At 38.5% G+C, this 19813-nt stretch overlaps 1 protein-coding gene across 30 annotated transcripts in view; it reads left to right on the top strand.

The window, feature by feature from the left end:
• The window catches only part of DLG2 (discs large MAGUK scaffold protein 2), a 1979996-nt gene that overhangs the window by 1604287 nt on the left and 355896 nt on the right, over positions 1-19813 (top strand). For all 30 annotated transcript variants that reach the window (XM_077867259.1, XM_077867261.1, XM_077867262.1 and 27 more), the window contains one exon: positions 16003-16159. In XM_077867259.1, coding sequence (XP_077723385.1) covers positions 16003-16159 — 157 coding nt within the window. The remainder of the gene's footprint in view (positions 1-16002; positions 16160-19813) is intronic.

Genomic DNA, 19813 nt, shown 5'->3' with positions numbered 1-19813 from the left:
GGAGCCCAATGCAGGACTCGATCCCGGATCCCAGGATCCCACCCTGAGCCAAAGGTAGACAGACGCTCAACCACTAAGCCACCTAGGCATCCCTCAAATCCATTTTCTAAAGTGACAGCAGCCATGAGGGTTGGATCAACCTCAGTTATCCCCTTGCCCCCTTCAACAGATTGTGATCATTTCAGTTTCGTGTTTTGGTTCATGGAGTTACTAGCAGAGTGTATTAGTTTCATAGAGCTGTTATAACAAATTACCACAAACTGAGTGGATTAAAACAGTAGAAACTTATTGTCTCTCAATTCCGGAGGCTAGAAGTCTGAAATTATGAGTCTGAAATTATGGTGTTGGCAAAGCGATGCTTCCTCTAGATCATATAGGGGAATCCTTCCTTGCCTCTTTCCTAGCTTCTGGTGGTTTGCTGGCAATGTCGGGTGTTCCTTGGTTTATAGCTCACACCTAACTCCTATCTCTGCTTCCATCTTTACGTAGTATTTTCCCTGTGTGTCTCTGTGTCTTCACATGGCTGTCTTTTTATCAGAAGACCAGTCAGCCTGGGGAAATGGCCTACCCTACTCCAATATGACCTCGTCTAACTAATACCCATGCAACCACTCTATTTCCAAATAATGTCACATTCTGAGGTACTAGCAGGATTTTAATATCTTTTAGAGGAGGGGGCACAATTTAGTGATAACACAAAGTGTAAACCTCTCAAGGACAGAGACTGTGTCTTTGGTAGTTTTGTGAGTCCAAGGTCCAGCTAGTGTCTGGCCCACTGGAAATGTTTGTTAAATGAATGAAGGGATGTGCAAATACTCTATTCTCCTACAAACTGAGAACTGAGTCTCTGTGTACCCTCTCCAAGAGCATCTTCCCGGTCTGGCCTCTGCCTCTTCTTCAGCCCTGCTAGAATTCTATGTTCTAGTCCAGCAAAAATAGTTGCTTTTCTCCAAAATACATATTATGTCACTTTCTTCATTTATAGTTTCCCTTTGGCTCCTACTCCCCATATCTCTGTGTCAAATCAGGGCTCCCCATTTGTTATAAAACTTACCCCAATTTGCAGTTGAATTAATGATATTATAATTAGTTGTTTTTATATACTTCCCTGTCCCACTAAAATAAGAGCCTTCCTCATCACTCCCTTTTTCATAGAATATAGGAACTATTGTTCTAGGGTGCCTGCGTGGCACATCCTACTCTTGATTTCAGCTGAGATCACAATCTCAGGGTCTTGAGATTGAGCCCCATGTTGTGCTCCATGCTGGGGGTGGAGCCTCCTTGGGATTCTTTCTCTCTCCTTCTGCCCCAACTCACTCTTGCTCACTTGCTCTCTCTCTTTCAAGAAAAATAGAAAGATATTCAAGAAGGCTGTGTTCAAGGACAACCAGGGTTTAATGTTGGAGTCAGGATTAGGAAAAAAGTTTCAGTCTAAAACTTTCTACAATAATCAGGATGTATCAAATCAGAGTTGAGGGAAGACCTAAAAAACTTGAGCCTGAGAATTTTAACTTAATTAATCCAAACCACTTTCTCCATATCATACTAATTGAAGAGGGTTTGAGCATTTGGTTATTAATTGGAATTTCATAAATACTGTAGAGCTCTAGCTCAAAAGATAATTTTTAAAATCTTTCATAAAATATGTTTTGCCTTTAAGAAGAATAGTCAGGATCCCCCACCCCTGCCAATCCTATTATCAAATTAATTTTGCTTATACACTGGCTTTCATGTTTTCAAACAATATTCCACCAGTTGTGAAAGCTTGAGGACAAATGATGTAACTATTAAAAAAACTCAGTTCAAAAAAAAAAAGACTCAGTTCAGTGGTTACAGTTTTTTTTTAATTTAAATTACTAACATAATTCCTTTTGTAACTAATTGCTCTTTAAAAATTCAAATTCGAGGGTACCTAGGTGGCTCAGTGGTTGAGCATCTGCCTTTGGCTCAGACTCCCGCATCAGACTCCCCACAGGGAGCCTGCTTCTCCCTCTGCCTGTGTCTCTGCCTCTCTCTGTGTCTCTCATGAATAAATAAATAAAATCTTTTTTAAAAATTCAAACTTCAGGGGTGGTGTGCCTGAGTGACTTAGTCAGTTGGGTGTCCAACTCTTGGTTTCGGCTCAGGTCACTATCTCAGTTGTAGGATCAAGCCCCACATCAGGCTTTGTGCTCAGGAAGGCGTCTACTTCACTCTCTCTCCTCCTCACTCTCTTCCCCTCCCCCTGCTCAAGCTCTCTCTCTCTCTAATAAATAAATCTTAATAAAATAAAATAAAATAAAATAAAATAAAATAAAATAAAATAAAATAAAATAAAAATGTGGGGTGCCTGGATGACTTAGTTGGTTAAGCTTGAGACTCTTGATCTCATCTCAGGTCTTGATCTCCAGGTCCATGAGTTCAAGTCCCATGTTCGGATCCATACTGGGCATGGAGCCTACTAAAAAAATAAATAAAATAAAATAAAATAAAATAAAATAAAATAAAATAAAATAAAAAATAAAAATGCAACAGGAAGTAGAAACAAATACCTGTCATTATGGATAGTATATATAATTTAATGGGGAAGTTTTCAGCCAAAGTACTATGAAATAAATCAAGAGGAATAATCTGTTTTCTTTTGCTTTGGAGATGAGATGGTCCTTAAAAGATATGATTATGAAAAGTAAGAACATATGTGAGAGCAAAATTTAATTGCTTCCTTATTTGTCTTTCTAAGAAATTTAGACAAAAGCAAATTGAGATGAATATGGTTAATAGATTATCATATGTGATATGCGAATAAGCAAAAAACTCCAAGTATTTCAAAATCAAATTAATCAAGATTAGACTGATATCCTAATCTATAGTTGATTTAGGTTTGTAAGAAGAAAAATTTTTGTCTGTTTGATTCCTTTTACCAAGAATGTTACATGCAATCTCAAATTCCAAGATTTTCTCCAGAGAGGAACACTTAGAGCTTTACAAAGTTTGCAGACTAGAGGTAGGCAGTTCAACCCAAGGCCATGGTCACATCCCCTCCCTTTGCAGCAAGGATGTCTTTAGAGACCTCTAGAATGTTTAATTAAGTCCCTTCCAGGCAAACTTGGGAGATTGTAAAAACAGCACAACATGACATGAACACTTTTAGTTATAATATTTACAGAGTCTCCCCTTGGTGCAGAAACATTCAGTACTTTCACATCATCCAAGTACAAAGACTGAATTTCTTAGCATGGCATTCATGTTCCTTTCCAACCTACTCCAGTATTCTCATTGTCTTCTCATTTTCTTTGACACAGATCCTGCTCTCCCTGCAAGCTGTGATACTCTCTGTTCTCCAAACACATCTTTCATTTGCTCCCCTCTGGCCTTGGGCTCCTGCCATCTTCTGAAATACCATCTGCTTTCCTTTCCACCTCACTAATTTCTACCCATCCATCAAGGTCCAGCTCAGATTCTATCTTCTTCATGACTTCATCTTTTTTTCTTTAATGCAGAGGTTTTTCATTATCCACAGCACTCATTTGGTACTTAACATATGTGGCCTTGCATTTGTTGATTTATTATTTTTTTATTTTTATTTATTTTTTTATTTATTTTTTTTATGTGTGACCATTTTTTCCAAAGGTTATAACTCATAGAGGAAAAGAAAATGAGTTAGCATTTACTGAGCATTTGCTATGTGATCCTAGTACTTTATGTTTTATTTGTTTGTCCTCACACCATAAAATAGATATGACTCATAATTTATAGCTAAAAAAAATAAGCTATCAAAAAATCCCAATAAGTTTATTAGCTATTGTTTGATAGGACTATTGTTCAAACCCAGATCTATTTAGGCCCAATGCCCATAGTCTTTCCCAGGATCACAAAATGCCATACTATTTCCATCTAATACAGTTCTTTTTATCTCACAAAATACCAACCATGGCATATTTAGTATATACTCAGTATCTTTGTGGTAACCGTTTTTGCTGAAGTCAGCCTACGATCTTTAGCATGGAGTCTAGAGCATAGATCCTCCCTTGTAACATGAGATTTCTTATGTATTATCTTCATGCCATGGCCTCACAATAGCAGTTCAACAAAACCTTTTTATCTTTGTATATCTATATGATGTCCAATCATCAGCTTGACTCATTGGCCAAGTTAATTATCTGAAGGTGAAGCATACAATGTGTTAGTCTTCTAAGAAGCTAGATCATTTAGATAGAAGACATCAGTCATAATCACCCAGCAACTTCAAGGTCTTCTATGATTGACCTCCATGCCACAACTTTGCTATGCCCCCTCTTCATGCTTATACACATTTTGCCATCCTGCTGAAAAAGCTGCTTTGATCTCCTGTCACTCTCCTTCTTAATATTGCTCATATAAATATAGCTACATTTGTAGAGAAATAAAGAAGAGAGGGCACAAGGATCCTAGCTGGCTCTTTATGGATGAACTCAGAGAGTAACAGTCCCTTACTGGATTATCATGCTACTAGATCTGGGCCTTCAGTCTACGTGCTCTGGAACTGTTTTTGTCATTGTATTCAGAGATGATCCAGCTTATATGGCATTATTCCAAGTTACAAATGTACAACAGGAAATACATCTGTTCAAGATACTAGAATGTGCTAATTAGCACATTTACTCCCATTAGGAAAAGCACTATAGAAAACCATATTTTAATAAGCATGTGGCTTGATGGACTCAGAGAGAGGGAAATCAGCCAACCAGATGACCTTAATGACTAGTGTCACTGAGCTAGGATAGCTACATGAATCCAACTTGTGGGTTACCCCAACCAATCAGCATATTCATATGTATCAGTGAAATGGAGCTGGAGCTGGAGAATTCCTCTAATGCTCAATGCCAGAGATACATTAACAAGTCTATTCTCCTAGCACCCAAGAAGATTTTCTCTCTTTTCCTCCAAATTTATTCGATTTTATGAATTCTATTTATATATGACTTTTCCCACATTTGACATGCTTTGATTAGTTCCCTGGATTCTTTCTTCTTGCTTTGAGCCAAGGTTAGGTCCGTTTTGTGAATTCTATCCCTGTAGTATAACTTCTTCCACACTCAGATATGCCTTGATTATTTCCCCAAGCCCTTTCTTCTTGCTTTGAACTCAGGTCAGGTCAGCAACGTATCCTTGACATCCTTGAGCTAATAATGCTTTTGCATTTTATCTCTTTGTTTAGAGTGCAGCCTTCCAGGGTCATGATTTTGTTCTAGGTCCACACAGTCCTATTCTCCATGCTACCATCAACTTTGGGCACTGGAACACTAGCTCTTTGGGAACCTGCCCAAGCTCTCCAGTCTGCTGCTAGTCTCAGCACTTGCATCCTTCTCTTGTATTCCCACTTCATTTTTGGCCTCTGAAGGTATCTCTTACCTACTTGACAGCTTAGCCAGTCATTTAAAGATATTATATAAGTATCCTATTCAGAATTTTTAGCTTTTTCTAAGGGGGTTTTCAGGACACCTTAATCTACCAAATGGCTGGAAATAGAATCTCGGTGTACAGTTTTCTCTGTTTTTCCGTCTTCTAGATGCTTTTAATTCACTGTCTTATCTAAATTTTACCTCATGTTCCCCATGAGGCAAACATTATTATCTGCCAAGTTATGACCCTAGCAAAGAAACTGCTCCAAAGTGGGCGTGTCTGGATTCCTACAAATCCCTACATAGATAGTACTAAAATTCAATATCATTTCTCCCAATGTCTTGCTCACTCTTTCTTTATTCATGAAATATATTTTGTGTATGTTTCTCTTATAGGCTCAACTGCTACTATTTCCCCAAATCACAGAAATAAATAAACCATGCTCTTTATCCTTCAGAACCATACAGATTCACAGTAGACATAAACAGATAAACAAAGTAATTTTAGAACAATAGGGGTAACAGAAATGGGATGATCAATGAAAAGACAATGTAGTTAAAAAAAGGAGAAGTGGCCAGTGTATCTAGAGGAGAGGGTGGGTAAGGTGGCAGAAAGAGATAGCACCTGGCTTCCATTCTGAAGGCCAAGTAGAAGTTCATTAGCTGAGGATAGCAAAAAGAAGGCATTTGTTTAGCCAAAATAGTAGCCTGGGCAAAGATGATAAGACAGGGAACAACCTGGTGTGATGAGCTGTGGTTGGCAATTTTGTGTGGCTGGAGCATATACGGCTGAACATTGACTAACAATGAATTTAGGGATCAGGAAAGTTGGTGGTCAAATGATGGAGGACTTGGAATGCCATGCTTAGTTTAGACTTTATGCTGAGGGCCTACAGATCCCTGGAAGGCTTTTGAGCAAGAAGGTAGCGTGGTCAGGTTTGTAACTTAGAAGGATGACTGGAAACATTTTCATAGCTTACTTCTCACTACACTACATATAGCCTCTCACCATAGATATTTGGGAGTTAACTGAAGTGACTCACCGACATCAGAGGTTCAGAGCTCAAGGAATATCCCACTAATGGTCAGAGGAAAGTCTTCAGGTATAAACAATCACTTCCTTTTTTGAACCTCCAAACCCCTCAAACTATGTGGTTTAAGGGGAAAAAATAATATATAGTACCCTGCTCCCCTCTCCTGAAAACATCCTAGCCAGTTTTGAGCATCCTCCGAGACTCAACCTGAACAAGATTATGCTGCTGCTGATCTGCCTCAGCTAGGAAGAAGTCAGGCTGGAGAATTGTTCAGCATTCAGAGGTTTTATAATTTTAAAGGCTTTTTATATCACAGTAAAAGAAAAATAAAGCTGCATAAATTAATGTAGCATATTTCACCCAAGTGATGATAAAAGGACAAAATATTTTTAGAAGATTGGTTGTTTTTTCTCTTGCCTGCTTTAGCTTATTGCACACAGGTTTCTAGCCTAGCACATGTGCCTTCCTGGTCTCTATAACTATGTGCTTACGTGTGGCTTCTCTCACCCCAGGCTTCTTAACCTTTGTATTCATAATGCCTGACCCAAAGTAGGTACTCTAGATTGTTGAAAGATTGAATGGATAATTAATATATGTTTTTAAGTGGATAGATCAGTTTAAAAAAAAACATATTATGAGTGGACAAACTTTACCTTCTGTAGACTCCACACCTAAAATCTAAAATGAAAATTCAAATTAGTAGACTATACCTATTCTGTAGCATATTTTGAGTACAAGAAGCAAATGGCATGGTCTTTGCTCTCAAGTTGACCAACTCTAGCTGGAGAGGTAGACAAGAAAACCAACCCAGTATAATATGTGTTCTGATAAATACATGGAGAGAATGCTAGGAGAGGCTGAGGATAGCATCAGGGATGGCTTCCAGAACATCATGATCCCTGGGCTCAACTCTCAATCAGAGTTAGAATTTTGTTCCACTGACTATATATAATGAACTATGATAATGACTATTAATGGGCACCTAGGCCTTCTGAATTCTTGACTGTGAATGACATAGTAAATTAGACTCCAAATCACTTCAGTATAAAAAGTATTACTGTTCTTTATATATTGGTGGTGTGCTCTCATTTATTCATCTGTAAGGTATTCATTGTGCTGTGCACTTGCCTAGGTATATTGGGGATGCCTAGAAATGTATAAGCCATGACACCATATCTTCAATAGTTTATAATCTCTCTGGAAGCCATAATGCTCTCACACATGAAACAGTTCATGGAAATGCAGGGCATTATATTCACAGACCTAGAGTCATTGGCATAGGCAGTAAATATGCAGAAGTGAGAGCTGAGGCTTAAAATGAAGGTGGTCTTTGAACACATCTAATATAAAAGGGGAAAAATATGACAAAAAGGAAACAAAAGAAAAGAAAAATATATTCCAGAATGAGAGAACTTGAAAAGAGAAGGACAGAGGTGGGGATAAATGTGGAATATAAATCGACTTAAAGTTAGAGAGAGTTGCCATGAGCCAAGTACCACACTAAGCACCATAGAGGAGACAAATATGAAGCAGACATTGAATGTGCCATCAAACTGTGGATGGTGCAGAATGTCCTTGGTCACCCATAGCTGGAGCTACAACAGAAACATGTTTGGTTTGACCTGCATCATAATTCTAATTTTTTTTTATCATTACCAACATAAAATTCTGGAAATTTGCATCAAAATCTAGATTCTTCACTTGTCTTTATAAATCAGAGAATCTTCCAATACTAGTCAGTATTTCTGCTTGGAGCAATTGTCCAGAGTTGAGCAGAAACAGCCCTTTAGGTGGAATGTATTCCCCAGTTTCCTGTAATCCCTACTCAGCCTGCTGCCTTCATATTTGTGTTACCCGTCCTATCCCTGTGGGCTTTAGATTTTGCCATCTCTGGTTAAAATCTAGCAAAAAGGAAAGACATTTGCATAACTATAATATGAAATAGAGGGTAAAGGAGGGTCTAAAATACCGTGGGAATTCATTCATTCATTCATCCATTCATTCATTCAGTAACTGAGTCCCTGCTACTTGTCAGGCATCTTACTACTGCTGAGGTAGTGCTGGTGCCTAGGTTCTTATAGTTCACAGTCTACTGAGGGAAAAGGATGCATTAGCAATGACTACATAACGTGATAAATGCCACAGTAGAGTTGTGTGTACATAATCTACATTAGGGTTCACTTTTGATGCTGCCCATTCTATGAGTTTGGGCAGATGTATAATGACATCTATCCATCCTTAGAGTATTCTACAGAGTAATTTCACTGCCCTAAAATTCCCTATATTCCACCCTTTTATTTCCACGCTCTTGCCCACATAGCCCCTGGCAACACTGATTTTTGTACCATCTACATAGTTTCGCCTTTTCCAGAAAGTCAAAAAAGTGGGAAATCATACAATATGTAGCCTTTCCAGACTGGCTTCTTTCACTTAATAATATGCATTTAAGATTCTTCCATGTCAATATATAAATAAAATCTTTTTTAAAAAGGGGGCCCCTAGGTGGCTCAGTTGGTTAAGCATCTGCCTTCAGCTCAGGTCATGATCCCAGGGTCCTGGAATCAAGCCCTGGCACAAGGCAGTGCTTAGTGCCACTTAGTGGGGAGCTGCCACTTGTGGCTCCCAGCTTGTGCCATCTCAGTCGCTACCTCTGTCTCTCTCAAATAAATAAAATCTTTAAAAAAATTCCTTCATGTCTTTTCATGGTTTGATACTTCATTTCTTTTCAGTGCTGAATAAAATCCCATGGTCTTGATGTACTACCTTAGCTATTCACCTACTGAAGAACATGATGTGTCAATCTACTAGGTCCATCATTTATAATAAGTGGGAGATTACTACTCTGATAGTGAGGGAGTCAATTCATGTGTAGGGGCAGGAGGTATATGAAAAATTTCTGTACCTTCTTCTCGTTTTGCTGTGAACATAAAACTGCTCTTTAAAAAATTGTCTTAAAAAGAAGAGATGGGCATCTGGGTAGCTCAGTTGAGTGTCTGACTCTTGATCTCAGCTCAGGTCTTGATCTCAGGTCAGGTCTTGATCTCAGAGTTGTGAGTTCAAGCCCTGCTTTAGGCTCCATGCTGAGTGTGGAGCCTACTTTTAGAGAGAGAGAGAGAGAGAGAGATTGGTTCTGGCGTTTACTACCTGTGTGAACATAGGCCGTGTCTAAAGCTCAACTAGTTTAGACAAGTTGACTTATATAAGCATCAGTGTAATAGAACCTGTAATTCTTCACAAGATTTTGATCTGCTAACAAAAAAAGGACAAGAAAAAACTTTAAAATCTATAGTTTAACATAATGGGTTATAAGCATAAGAAGTTCAAATTAGGGGTACCTGGCTGATTCAGAAAAGCATGAGACTCTTAATCTCAGGGTCATGAGTTCAGGCCTCACATTGGGCATAGAGATTACTAAAAAACAAATGAAACTTTAAAAAGAAGGACAGCCTGAGTGGCTCAGCGGTTTAGCACTGCCTTCAGCCCAGGAACTGATCCTGGAGACCTGGGATTGAGTCCCACGTCAAGCTCCCTGCATGGAGCCTGCTTCTCTCTCTGCCTGTGTCTCTGCCTCTCTCTCTCTCTCTCTCTCTCTCTGCCTCTCGTGAATAAATGATAAATCTTAAAAAAAAAAACTTTAAAAAGAAAAAATTAAATTAGAAAAAGTACACCATTTAAAGTGTGTTTAAGGTATTTTATTTGCATACCCTCTACAGACTTATTTGTTTTGTCTTTTCTTTCCATTATTGAAATAAGCATCAAAAAAATAAGCATCATAACTCACTGTGATATAAAATTCTATTTTTAAAAAGGTATTTTAATCTTAGAAGTTGACAAAATTCCAAATATTTTATTTAAAAGACTTGTCCAGGTAAAATAAATAAAATTTATTGTCATTCAAGAATTATGTGTTGTTCTGTTCAGGGGTCAACTAACAAAAATCCCCCAGATGGTAATGGGGAGAGATGTTTCATAATGATCTTTTAAAGCTGTATTTTTTTTTCTGAAGAGTCACTTTGCATATTGAACATGTAAGGATAATCCTTACTTTCAAAGGAATTGTGTTGTCTCCCATTTTCCTATTAAAATAGCAGGTTCTCTCCATAAAGCTTTCATTTTTTTCATCTTTGATAAAACCATAAGTACGAGAAATATTTTACTCTCCTCTTAGCTTTGCAAGACGTGCAAATGTCATACCACATACAACTTTTTTGTCTGAGAACCTTGAGGGAGAGGTGGTAGACACTGGCAAACTGGAGAATGAATGCCCCTTCTAAAGAGGGCCACATCTAGCCAACTGTTGCTGTAAGACAATGTTTAGAGCCAATGTTCATAGAATGTCTGATTTTTCATATATAGTCATAAATTTATATTTTATGCAAATTTTCCCAATTTTAAACATGAACAAATTCAAAAATTGTAAACACCGGATCAGATTAAGCATTTAGCTTTCTGATTCGCAGTCTCTGGAATATACCATAGTCTAGACTCTGGAATTTTGAGTCAGAAAAAGTGTCTTTTTTCTTTTAGGATTTTATTTATTTATTCATGAGAGACACAGAGAGAGAGAGAGGCAGAGACACAGGCAGAGAGAAAAGCAGGCTCCACACAGGGAGCCCGATATGGGACTTGATCCGGGGACTCCAGGATCATGCTCTGGGCCTAGGCAGGCACTAAACCACAAAGCCACCCAGGCATCCCAGAAAACCTGTGTCTTAATCTTGCCTTTGCTACTTACTAAACTCAGTAAATACTTGAATAAGCAATCTCATTTCACTAATTGAAAAAGTTGTCATAATAATTTGCTCATTAGGTTGTTAATTTTTCTCAAGATATTGTAATAAAAAATTTCCAAGCATAAAAAACCTGTAAAGGATTCTTTCAAAATGCTTAGTCACCTGTCATCTAGACTGCAGTTTTAAAATATTACTGTATATGCTCTATAAAATTCCTATCCATCTATCCAAGCATCTGTTTAACTTTCTTTTTGGGATCACTTTCAAAAGTTTCAGACATCTCGTGCATCCTTCATTGGATTGTCTTGAGGAATAAATGGAATGATGCACAAAAACCATCAAGTACATAGATAAGCATTAGAATCTTAGTAGCCCCTTCCTTCCATCTATGTTTACCATGTATAGCTTAAATGTCATTGGACCTACTAAGAGTACATGTTTTAGATTGAGGAAAGAGGGGGGCACATGGGTGGCTCAGTGGTTGAGCGTCATGATCCCAGGGTCCTGGGATCGAGTCCTACATCAGGCTTCCCTGCAAGGAGCCTGCTTCTCCCTCTGCCTATGTCTCTGACCCTCATTGTGTGTCTCTCATGAATAAATAAAAAATTTTAAAAAAAGATTGAGGAAAGAGGGATATTTCTACAATAACTTTTTATTGAAATCCTGTTGGCCCCTACCTTCAAAATGTATCCAGAACCTGGGCTTCTAGTTGCAGCCTAAAAATAGAATATCCCCATTATCTCTAATCTTCCGCCTTATCACACACAAATACACACACACATACACAACTTTACACATAATAAACATGGGAAGACTATATGAATTGGAAATAAGTCAGACTGACTCAGAGAGGAATGACACTGTGGTGAGTTCCCTAAATTTTCTTTCTACTTCTTGTGTATCCTAGATGGAGCACTGGAGACACCTATACCCTGGCACCTCCATCAACAGGGACAGACTAAAAAAAGCCTCAAGCAAAGCCTACAACCTGTAACCTAAGGATTGGCAAAAGTGTAGATTAATATAACAGGGAACCTTTTTATAATACTGTTCCAACTCTGGCCAACCACCAGAGAAAAAATTGGCCCTTCACTGCAGTGCCATTGGACTGTGTCTAGATAGCTGGACTTCTGGCCCCAGCAAAGGAAACCAGGAGAGGCAGTTTATAAGATGGCCCTGGATTTCTTCCACTGGGCTGATTTCATTAAGCCAAATAAGAGCTGAACTTTCACCCCTATCCAGCAGCAAAGTGGCAGAACAAGGTGGCATGAGATGGTGCTAGTTGACACTTCACTCTCCATTGGGGACCTGAACTTGAACCTTCACCTAGCAGCAACAAACTGGAGTGAGGTGGTGCTATTTAGCATTCCATTTCCCTACTCCTGTTATTGGTGGGGACCAGCCAGGAGCTGAACTGCTACTGCCAGCCAATGGCAATGACGTAGGAGAAGGAAGAGGGAAGCAGTGCTAGTTGGCAGAACTCTTTCCCCTTAAGGTAGCATCAGCAGGGTCAAGGGAGGAGCTGAACTTCTAGCTCTACTTAGAGGCAAGGTGGCAGAACAAAATGGTTCAAGGCAGCGCTAGTCAGCACCCCATTTTCACTCTCCCATTGGTGTCAGCAAACCCACAAGGAACTGAGCTTCTACCCCTACTAAGTGGCAATGAAGTAGAGTGAGTAGAATACTAGTTAGTACCCCACTTTCCTTGCTGGCATCACCAGGGACAAGTAGGGAGCTGAATATCCATCTCACTTGGATCTGCAAGCTATGCCTAAACTGATCTACAAACTTCAAAAAACTCAATTAAGTAGGATATAGCATTTTACACTGTATACACAAATGTCCAGTATATAATAAAATAATCACTTCTCATACCAAGAATCTGGAAATTTTCAACTTGAATGAGAAAAGATAACCAATAGAAACCAACACTGAGATAACACAGGTGTTAGAATTACTTGACAAGAATTTTAAAGTACTCATCATGCTTCAGCAAGTGATTATACATGCACTTAAATAAATGGGAAAAGACATGAAAGTCTCAGCAAAGAAAAAGAGGATATAAAGAAGACTCAAATGGAATGTTAAAGCTGAATAATACAAAACCCAACGTAAAAAACTCATTGAATGGGCTCCAGAACAGAATAAATGTGACAGAAGAAAGAATCACTGAATCTGAAAAGAGAAAAAGAGAAATTAGTCTGGACAGAGAGAGAAAACTGATTGGAAATAAACCCACTACCTACCACTTCCTTTAATACCACTCTCAGCCAAGCCACTGTTCTGCCTACATATAGCAATTAGCCACATAACTGATCTCACTTTTTCAAATTTTGCCCCTTGAATCTATTTTATACCAGAGTAACCATTTAGAAACATAAATTAAGTCAAGCAATCTTCTTCTCAGTGGCTTCCCATTTCTGTCAGTGAAATTCAAAGTTTTAGAATGGTAGACAGGGTCCTTCAAGATTTGTCCTCTGTTGTCTCTCCACCGATGGTAGGCAAAATTCTAAGATAGCCCCATGATTTCTACCTTATGATATTACTCTCACAGTTAAATTACCTTAGGGATGGCAGGGTGGCTCAGCAGTTGACCATCTGCCTTCAGCTCAGGGCATGATCGTGGGTCCTAGGATCGACCCAGGATCCCCACAGGGAGCTTGCTTCTCCCTCTGCCCCTCTCTCTGTGTCTCTCATGAATAAATAAAATCTTTAATAATAATAATAATAATAAATGGAAAAAAAGAATTTACAAATGTTCTTAAGGTTACAAATTATTTGATCTTAGGTTGAGAAGATTATCTGACTGGGCCTAACCTAATCACACAAGCCATTGAGAAGCAAAAGGTTAAATCTGGCTAGTTGTAGAAGAGTAAACCACAGAAATTCTAAATAAGAAAAGGATTCAGTGTGTCATTGCCAGCTTGAAAATAGAGGTAGCCACATAGTAAGGCATATAAGTAGCCTCTAGAACCTGAGAGAGACTCCCAACTGGCACCCAGCAAGGAAACAGGGAACCCAATCTTTTTGATGTTTAGTTAATTCTATATGTCATCCTGACTGGGCCACAGGGCACCCAGGTATTTGGTTAAACAGGGCAGGGGTGTTTGCTTTGCCTATAAATTTTCTGAGTTCTTGGAACAATGACTGGTATAGTAGTGCTTACAAAGTAAATGTGCAATAAAATAAATTGACTCTATGTCAAGTTACCTCTGACTTAATCCATTGTGTTGTAATATATTATAGTCCAAGGTGCATGTGCACTTTATGCCCTTCCTCAAAATTTGGCTAAATATGGATACATAATGCGTTGCTTGTGCATGGGAATGTGATAACAAATAATAGACTCTGTGTAGTCATCAGTGTAAAAATAGCCAATGTAAAATGGCTCCTTGCCATTCTTACATCCTTAAGTGCAGGAAAGTATAAAAGAAACTTTAATGAGTGGAACTGGGATACTTCTGAGAGGAGGGTGGGTGATACGAAAAGTGCCTTGGTCAAACCCAAGGCTTACAGAATACATTTTTTAAAACTACTAATGAGAAAATAGAACTAGATGCCTTCTAAGGTCCCTTAAAATTCTATATTCTACAGTTATCTAACCTCGACACAAACTCAGTTAATAGCTCAAGATTTGATCTCTCATCCTTTTACTGATGAGCCTGAAATCTGCATTTGCAGTCCTTTCTGTGGATCCATATTCCTAACCTTTTGTCTCCAACTGTTTCCAAACATCACATGGATAACACACCATGACCTGGAATGGAGCATGTCAAAATCGTACTCATCTTCCTGATCCTGGATTCCGGTTCCCTTGTCCTTTTGCCAATTACGTAGATATTCTTTCCTCTCTCCTCTTCTGCCTGAGTCAGTTTCTGGATCCACTGTTTCCCCTGTCAAATTTCCTCCCTTATGTTGCCCTTTCTTTTCATTATCACTGTTGTCACTCTTGTTCATGCTGCCACTTTCTCAAAACTGGATTATTTAGTCAACATCCTAACCAATTTTCCTATCTCCCATCATAACTGCACTCTCCTCTCTAGCAATCCTACGTATGACCATTTGTTAATGCTTCTAAAATGGATTTAAATATTCTCAATGCCTCAAAAACTCCAGTGAGTCTCCACTGCCTACAGAGTACATTTTAATTAACAGTCAAACGAATATGTAAGATATTTCATGATCTGGCCTATTCAGTCTAGTCTCGTGTCCCCCAGATTCTCTTCTCTTTTTTAGATACACTCATCCTTCTGAGCACTACTGTGGTGCTCCATAGAAGAGCAAATGGGTGGGGAGAGTGAAATAGGTGAAGGTGGTTCAAAGGTACAACCTTCTAATTTTAAAATAAATAAGTCCTGGGAGCATGGTATACAACATGGTGCATAATACTGCATTATACATTTGAATGTTGCTAAGAGTAGATCTTAAAAGTTTCATCACAAGAAAAAGAAATGTAACTATGTGTGGTGGAGGATGTTTACTGGGCTCATTCTGATGATCATTTCACAGTATGTACAAATATCAAATCATTACATTATACACCTGAAGTTAATGTTATATGTCAATTATGTTTCAGTTTTTTAAAAATACAAAAACAGATGTTTTAAACAAAGGAAAAATGAAAGTAAGTCCAGTGTAAGAAAATGTTTTGGAATTAAGGAATGACTTTGCATGGTATTTTGACATTTGTTATCATGAGAAACTGCAGTATCTTCCCTGATACTAACATTTTTCTTAAGGTGCTAATGTATCTTACATTGGGAAGCCATTTTATAGGTAGTGAATTGCTGGTATCATATATCTCAATAAAAAGTAAAAGCAACCTAAATTTTGAGTGGGTCACCCTCTGAGCTCTGTTTTCTACTTGTTTCTCCAGGGAGCCCCGCAAGGTGGTCCTGCACAAAGGCTCCACTGGCCTGGGTTTCAACATTGTGGGCGGGGAAGATGGAGAAGGTATTTTTGTATCCTTCATTCTGGCTGGTGGACCAGCAGACCTGAGTGGGGAGCTCCAGAGAGGAGACCAGATCCTGTCCGTGAGTATTTCTTCTTAATCTTCAGTCCTGATACCACATGAGAAAAAGTAACTTTCAATTATGACTCCAGAAGCACCTTAATTAAAAAGGAAATATGAAGGATGCCTGGGTGGCTCAGCGGTTGAGTGTGTGCCTTTGGCTTGGCGTGATCCTGGGGTCCGGGATAGGGCCCCACACTGGGTTCCCTGTGGGGAGGCTGCTTCTTCCTCTGCCTGTGTCTTTGCATCTCTGTGTGTCTCTCATGAATAAGTAACTAAAATCTTTAAAAAAAAAAGGGGTGGGGAATGGATAAGAGCATTATGGCTTCCAGTACATGTGGCGGTTTAAATGATACTGAAGTGCTTGGTGCTTGTTACTCACTTCGAGGGATACAGGTAAAAGTGCTAGTGTTTTCGTCTGGATGCTATGAGATATATTTGCATCCAATAGAATAGTGAGGAGCATGCCTTTTTAAGGTATATTAATTATTTTTAATGCAGATTTTTTTCCAAATCCATAACTATACTCTAAAAATAGCACCTTTATAAATGTATAGTTTGGCATATATAACCATATAAGAAAGTACACAAAATATGTAGTTGAATGCCACTGATAAGTGGTAGCATCAGCACCATTTACCTAAATATAAGAATTACCAGCAACAATTTATTAAGCACTTATTTTTAACCAAACATTTTATAAAAGTAATTTTTAATTCTCACTATCACCCTGAAAGTTATTTCCCCATGTTCCGATGAAGAAAATAAGGTTCAAAGAGGTTAAGTCAGTGTTTTACCAAACTAGAGAGAGTAAGAGCTGGGATTTAAATATTCAGGGTTTTTTTTTTTTTTAAGATGTTATTTTTAAGTAATCTCTATACCCAACGTGGGCTCGAACTTACAACCCAGAGATCAAGAGTCACATGCTTTACTTGACTGAGACAGCCAGGCCCCCGTAAATGTTCAGGTTTAATGCCCGTGACACCTGCTCTCTTTTCCCTCCTTCCTCCCTTCCATCTGTCTTCCTTCCTTCTTTCTTCTTTCTTTTAGTGAAATATTTATTGACTGCTTCTTTTCACTAGATCAAGCTATCTTTCTGGAATAAACTCTGTGACAGGTAGTTAAAAACATTGTGGATGTTCATGACCGTACCGGAATTTTGGTAATCTTGCAAATAATGGGAAAAGATCAAAGGAGCCTAGTTCTTATGGCCAAGTTTATGGTTCATAACTCAATGAAGCACTTAGTTTGTGGTCTTCATTATGTACTTAGAAAAACTTGTCTTTGTTATATAGCTGTGATTTATAACTAGAATTTTCCAAGTGACCTTATCTTTGTTAGCCATCATGCCATCCCTACCTTCCCCTCACACACATATTACCCGTGTAATGTAGTCAATTGACCTGAGCAAAGTATCCAATGTTCTGAATGGATGGCCTTATCTTATATATTCTGGTAGTTCTCTCATACATTAAGTCCTCTACTTACTCATTAGCTAGCAGATGTCTGGACAGATTGAGTATGGGAGAAATAGGGTCAGGTCCCAATGGCAAGACTTTGTTCTGTCATTCAAGAGCTGAATATAACCCCTTTAACTACTCCCCTCTGCACACTGTCTCTACACTTAATATCGATAGATAGATAGATAGATAGATAGATAGATAGATAGATAGATAATAGATAGATAGATAGATCTTCCTTTTTTAAAGATTTTATTCATTTATTCATGGGAGAGATAGAGAGAGGCAGAGACATAGGCAGAGGGAGAACGAGGCTCCCTGCAGAGAGCCTGATGCAGGACTCGATCCCAAGACCCCAGGATCATAACCTGAGCCAAAGGCAGAGACACTCAAACAGCGAGCCACCCACAGGTACCCTATATATATCTTCCTTGACTTATGATGGGGTTGTATCCTGAAAAACCCACTACAACTTGAAAATATTATAGTCAAAAATACATTTCTTAAACATGCTCAGAACACTTAAATTGGCCTACTTTTGGGCAAAATTACCTTAAAAAAGCCTATTTTATATTTTATAATTGTTGAATATTTCATATAATTTACTGGTACTGTACTGAAAATGAAAACAAAATGGTTATATGAGTGCAGAATGGTTGTAAGTGTATCAGTTGTTTATCCTCATGATGGCATGGCTGAGTGGGAACTGCCACTCACGGCCCAGTATCACAAGAGGGTGTATGCCATATTGCTAGCCGGGGAAAAGATCAAAATTCAGAAGTTGAGGTACAGTTTCTAGTGAATATGTATTGCTTTTGTACCATCACAGAGTTGAAAATTTGTTAGGTCAAACTGTCTTTAACTCCGGGACCATCTGTATAAGATATAACTTCTTTTTATTGACATTTCTTTTCTAAGTGACGAAAGCTCCCTGAAAGCAAATTCTCCATCTTACATGGTTTTGTGTCCTTGACATTTAGCATAGTGACTGGCACATAGCAGTCTCCCAAGCAATGTTTGTTGAATGAAAAAGTGTTGAATAAATGTGGTGATGCTCTACAAAGTCACTGTAGCCTCCCAGATGGACTCTAAAACTCTAAGATGAACATACTTATATATTGTCATCATCCTGACTCAAAATCTGTAGCCCAGGGATCCCACTGTTACTTCGCCACTGGCGAAGTCTGCATTCACACTGGCATAGCACTTTCCCACACACAAAGCACTTTCATGTGTGTTAATTCTAAGTGTCAGGATTGAGTTATTATTACTCTCACTTTCTTATATGAGGAAAAGGGGATTCAGAAAGGCTGAATGATTTGTCCAAAGCTCTACAGCTACTGACCATGATGTTGAACTCAAAATCAAGTTCCCTGACCCCAAATCTGTTCTTTCTCTTCAAGCACAGTCTCCCTTCAAAACCTGTCAATGATCTCATTCCACATTTTCTTATCCCATTGAGTACTGCTCTGTGTGAGCACTACACTCAGGAGCACACGAACTATAAAGAGCTAATACTTCCATGTTATTTTTGAGTCAGTCACTATTATGACCAATTTAATCTTGAAACCGCCCTGTGCCTTGTTATGCTCATTTTTAAAGTAAGCTCTACACCAATCTTGGGGCTTGAACTCACAACCCCAAAATCGAGCGTCCCTTGCTCTACAGATTGAGCCAGCCAGCCACCCTCGTATTATGTTCATTTTAAGTGTAAAGATAATGAGTCACAGAGATGACATTAGACTTTGTTTAAATGAGAAATGTATAGGTTTTATTTATTTCAACTTCTCGGCATATGGTAGAAATAGGGATGAACAAATAATAGTATTACTCAACAAAGAAAGTTCATAAGTATTTTGGTTTTCAAAAGTAGATGTATCCATTTAAATAATACCAGCAGAACCACATAGTAAAAGAAGGCAACCAATCAGAATTATAGTCTTCTTGGAGACTATAATTCATAGACTATTACAACAGTCTCTGACATTCAGATATCATATCCTTTCTTTTTTGTCATTTCTTTTATTGAATTTTGATTTGCCAACATATAGTATAACACCCAGTTCTCATCGCATCAAGTGCCCCCCTCAGTGCCCATCACCCAGTTACCCCATCCCCCTGCCCACCTCTCTTTCTACAACCCTTTGGTCATTTCCCAGAGTTAGGAGTCTCTCATGGTTTGTCTCCCTCTCTAATTTTTCCCACTCAGTTCCCCT

The sequence above is a fragment of the Canis aureus genome, chromosome 23 (assembly GCF_053574225.1).
Source record: "Canis aureus isolate CA01 chromosome 23, VMU_Caureus_v.1.0, whole genome shotgun sequence".
Classification (NCBI taxonomy): Eukaryota; Metazoa; Chordata; class Mammalia; order Carnivora; family Canidae; genus Canis; species Canis aureus.
Note: the sequence above shows the minus strand (reverse complement) of the source record. Positions and strands in the feature narration are given on the sequence as shown.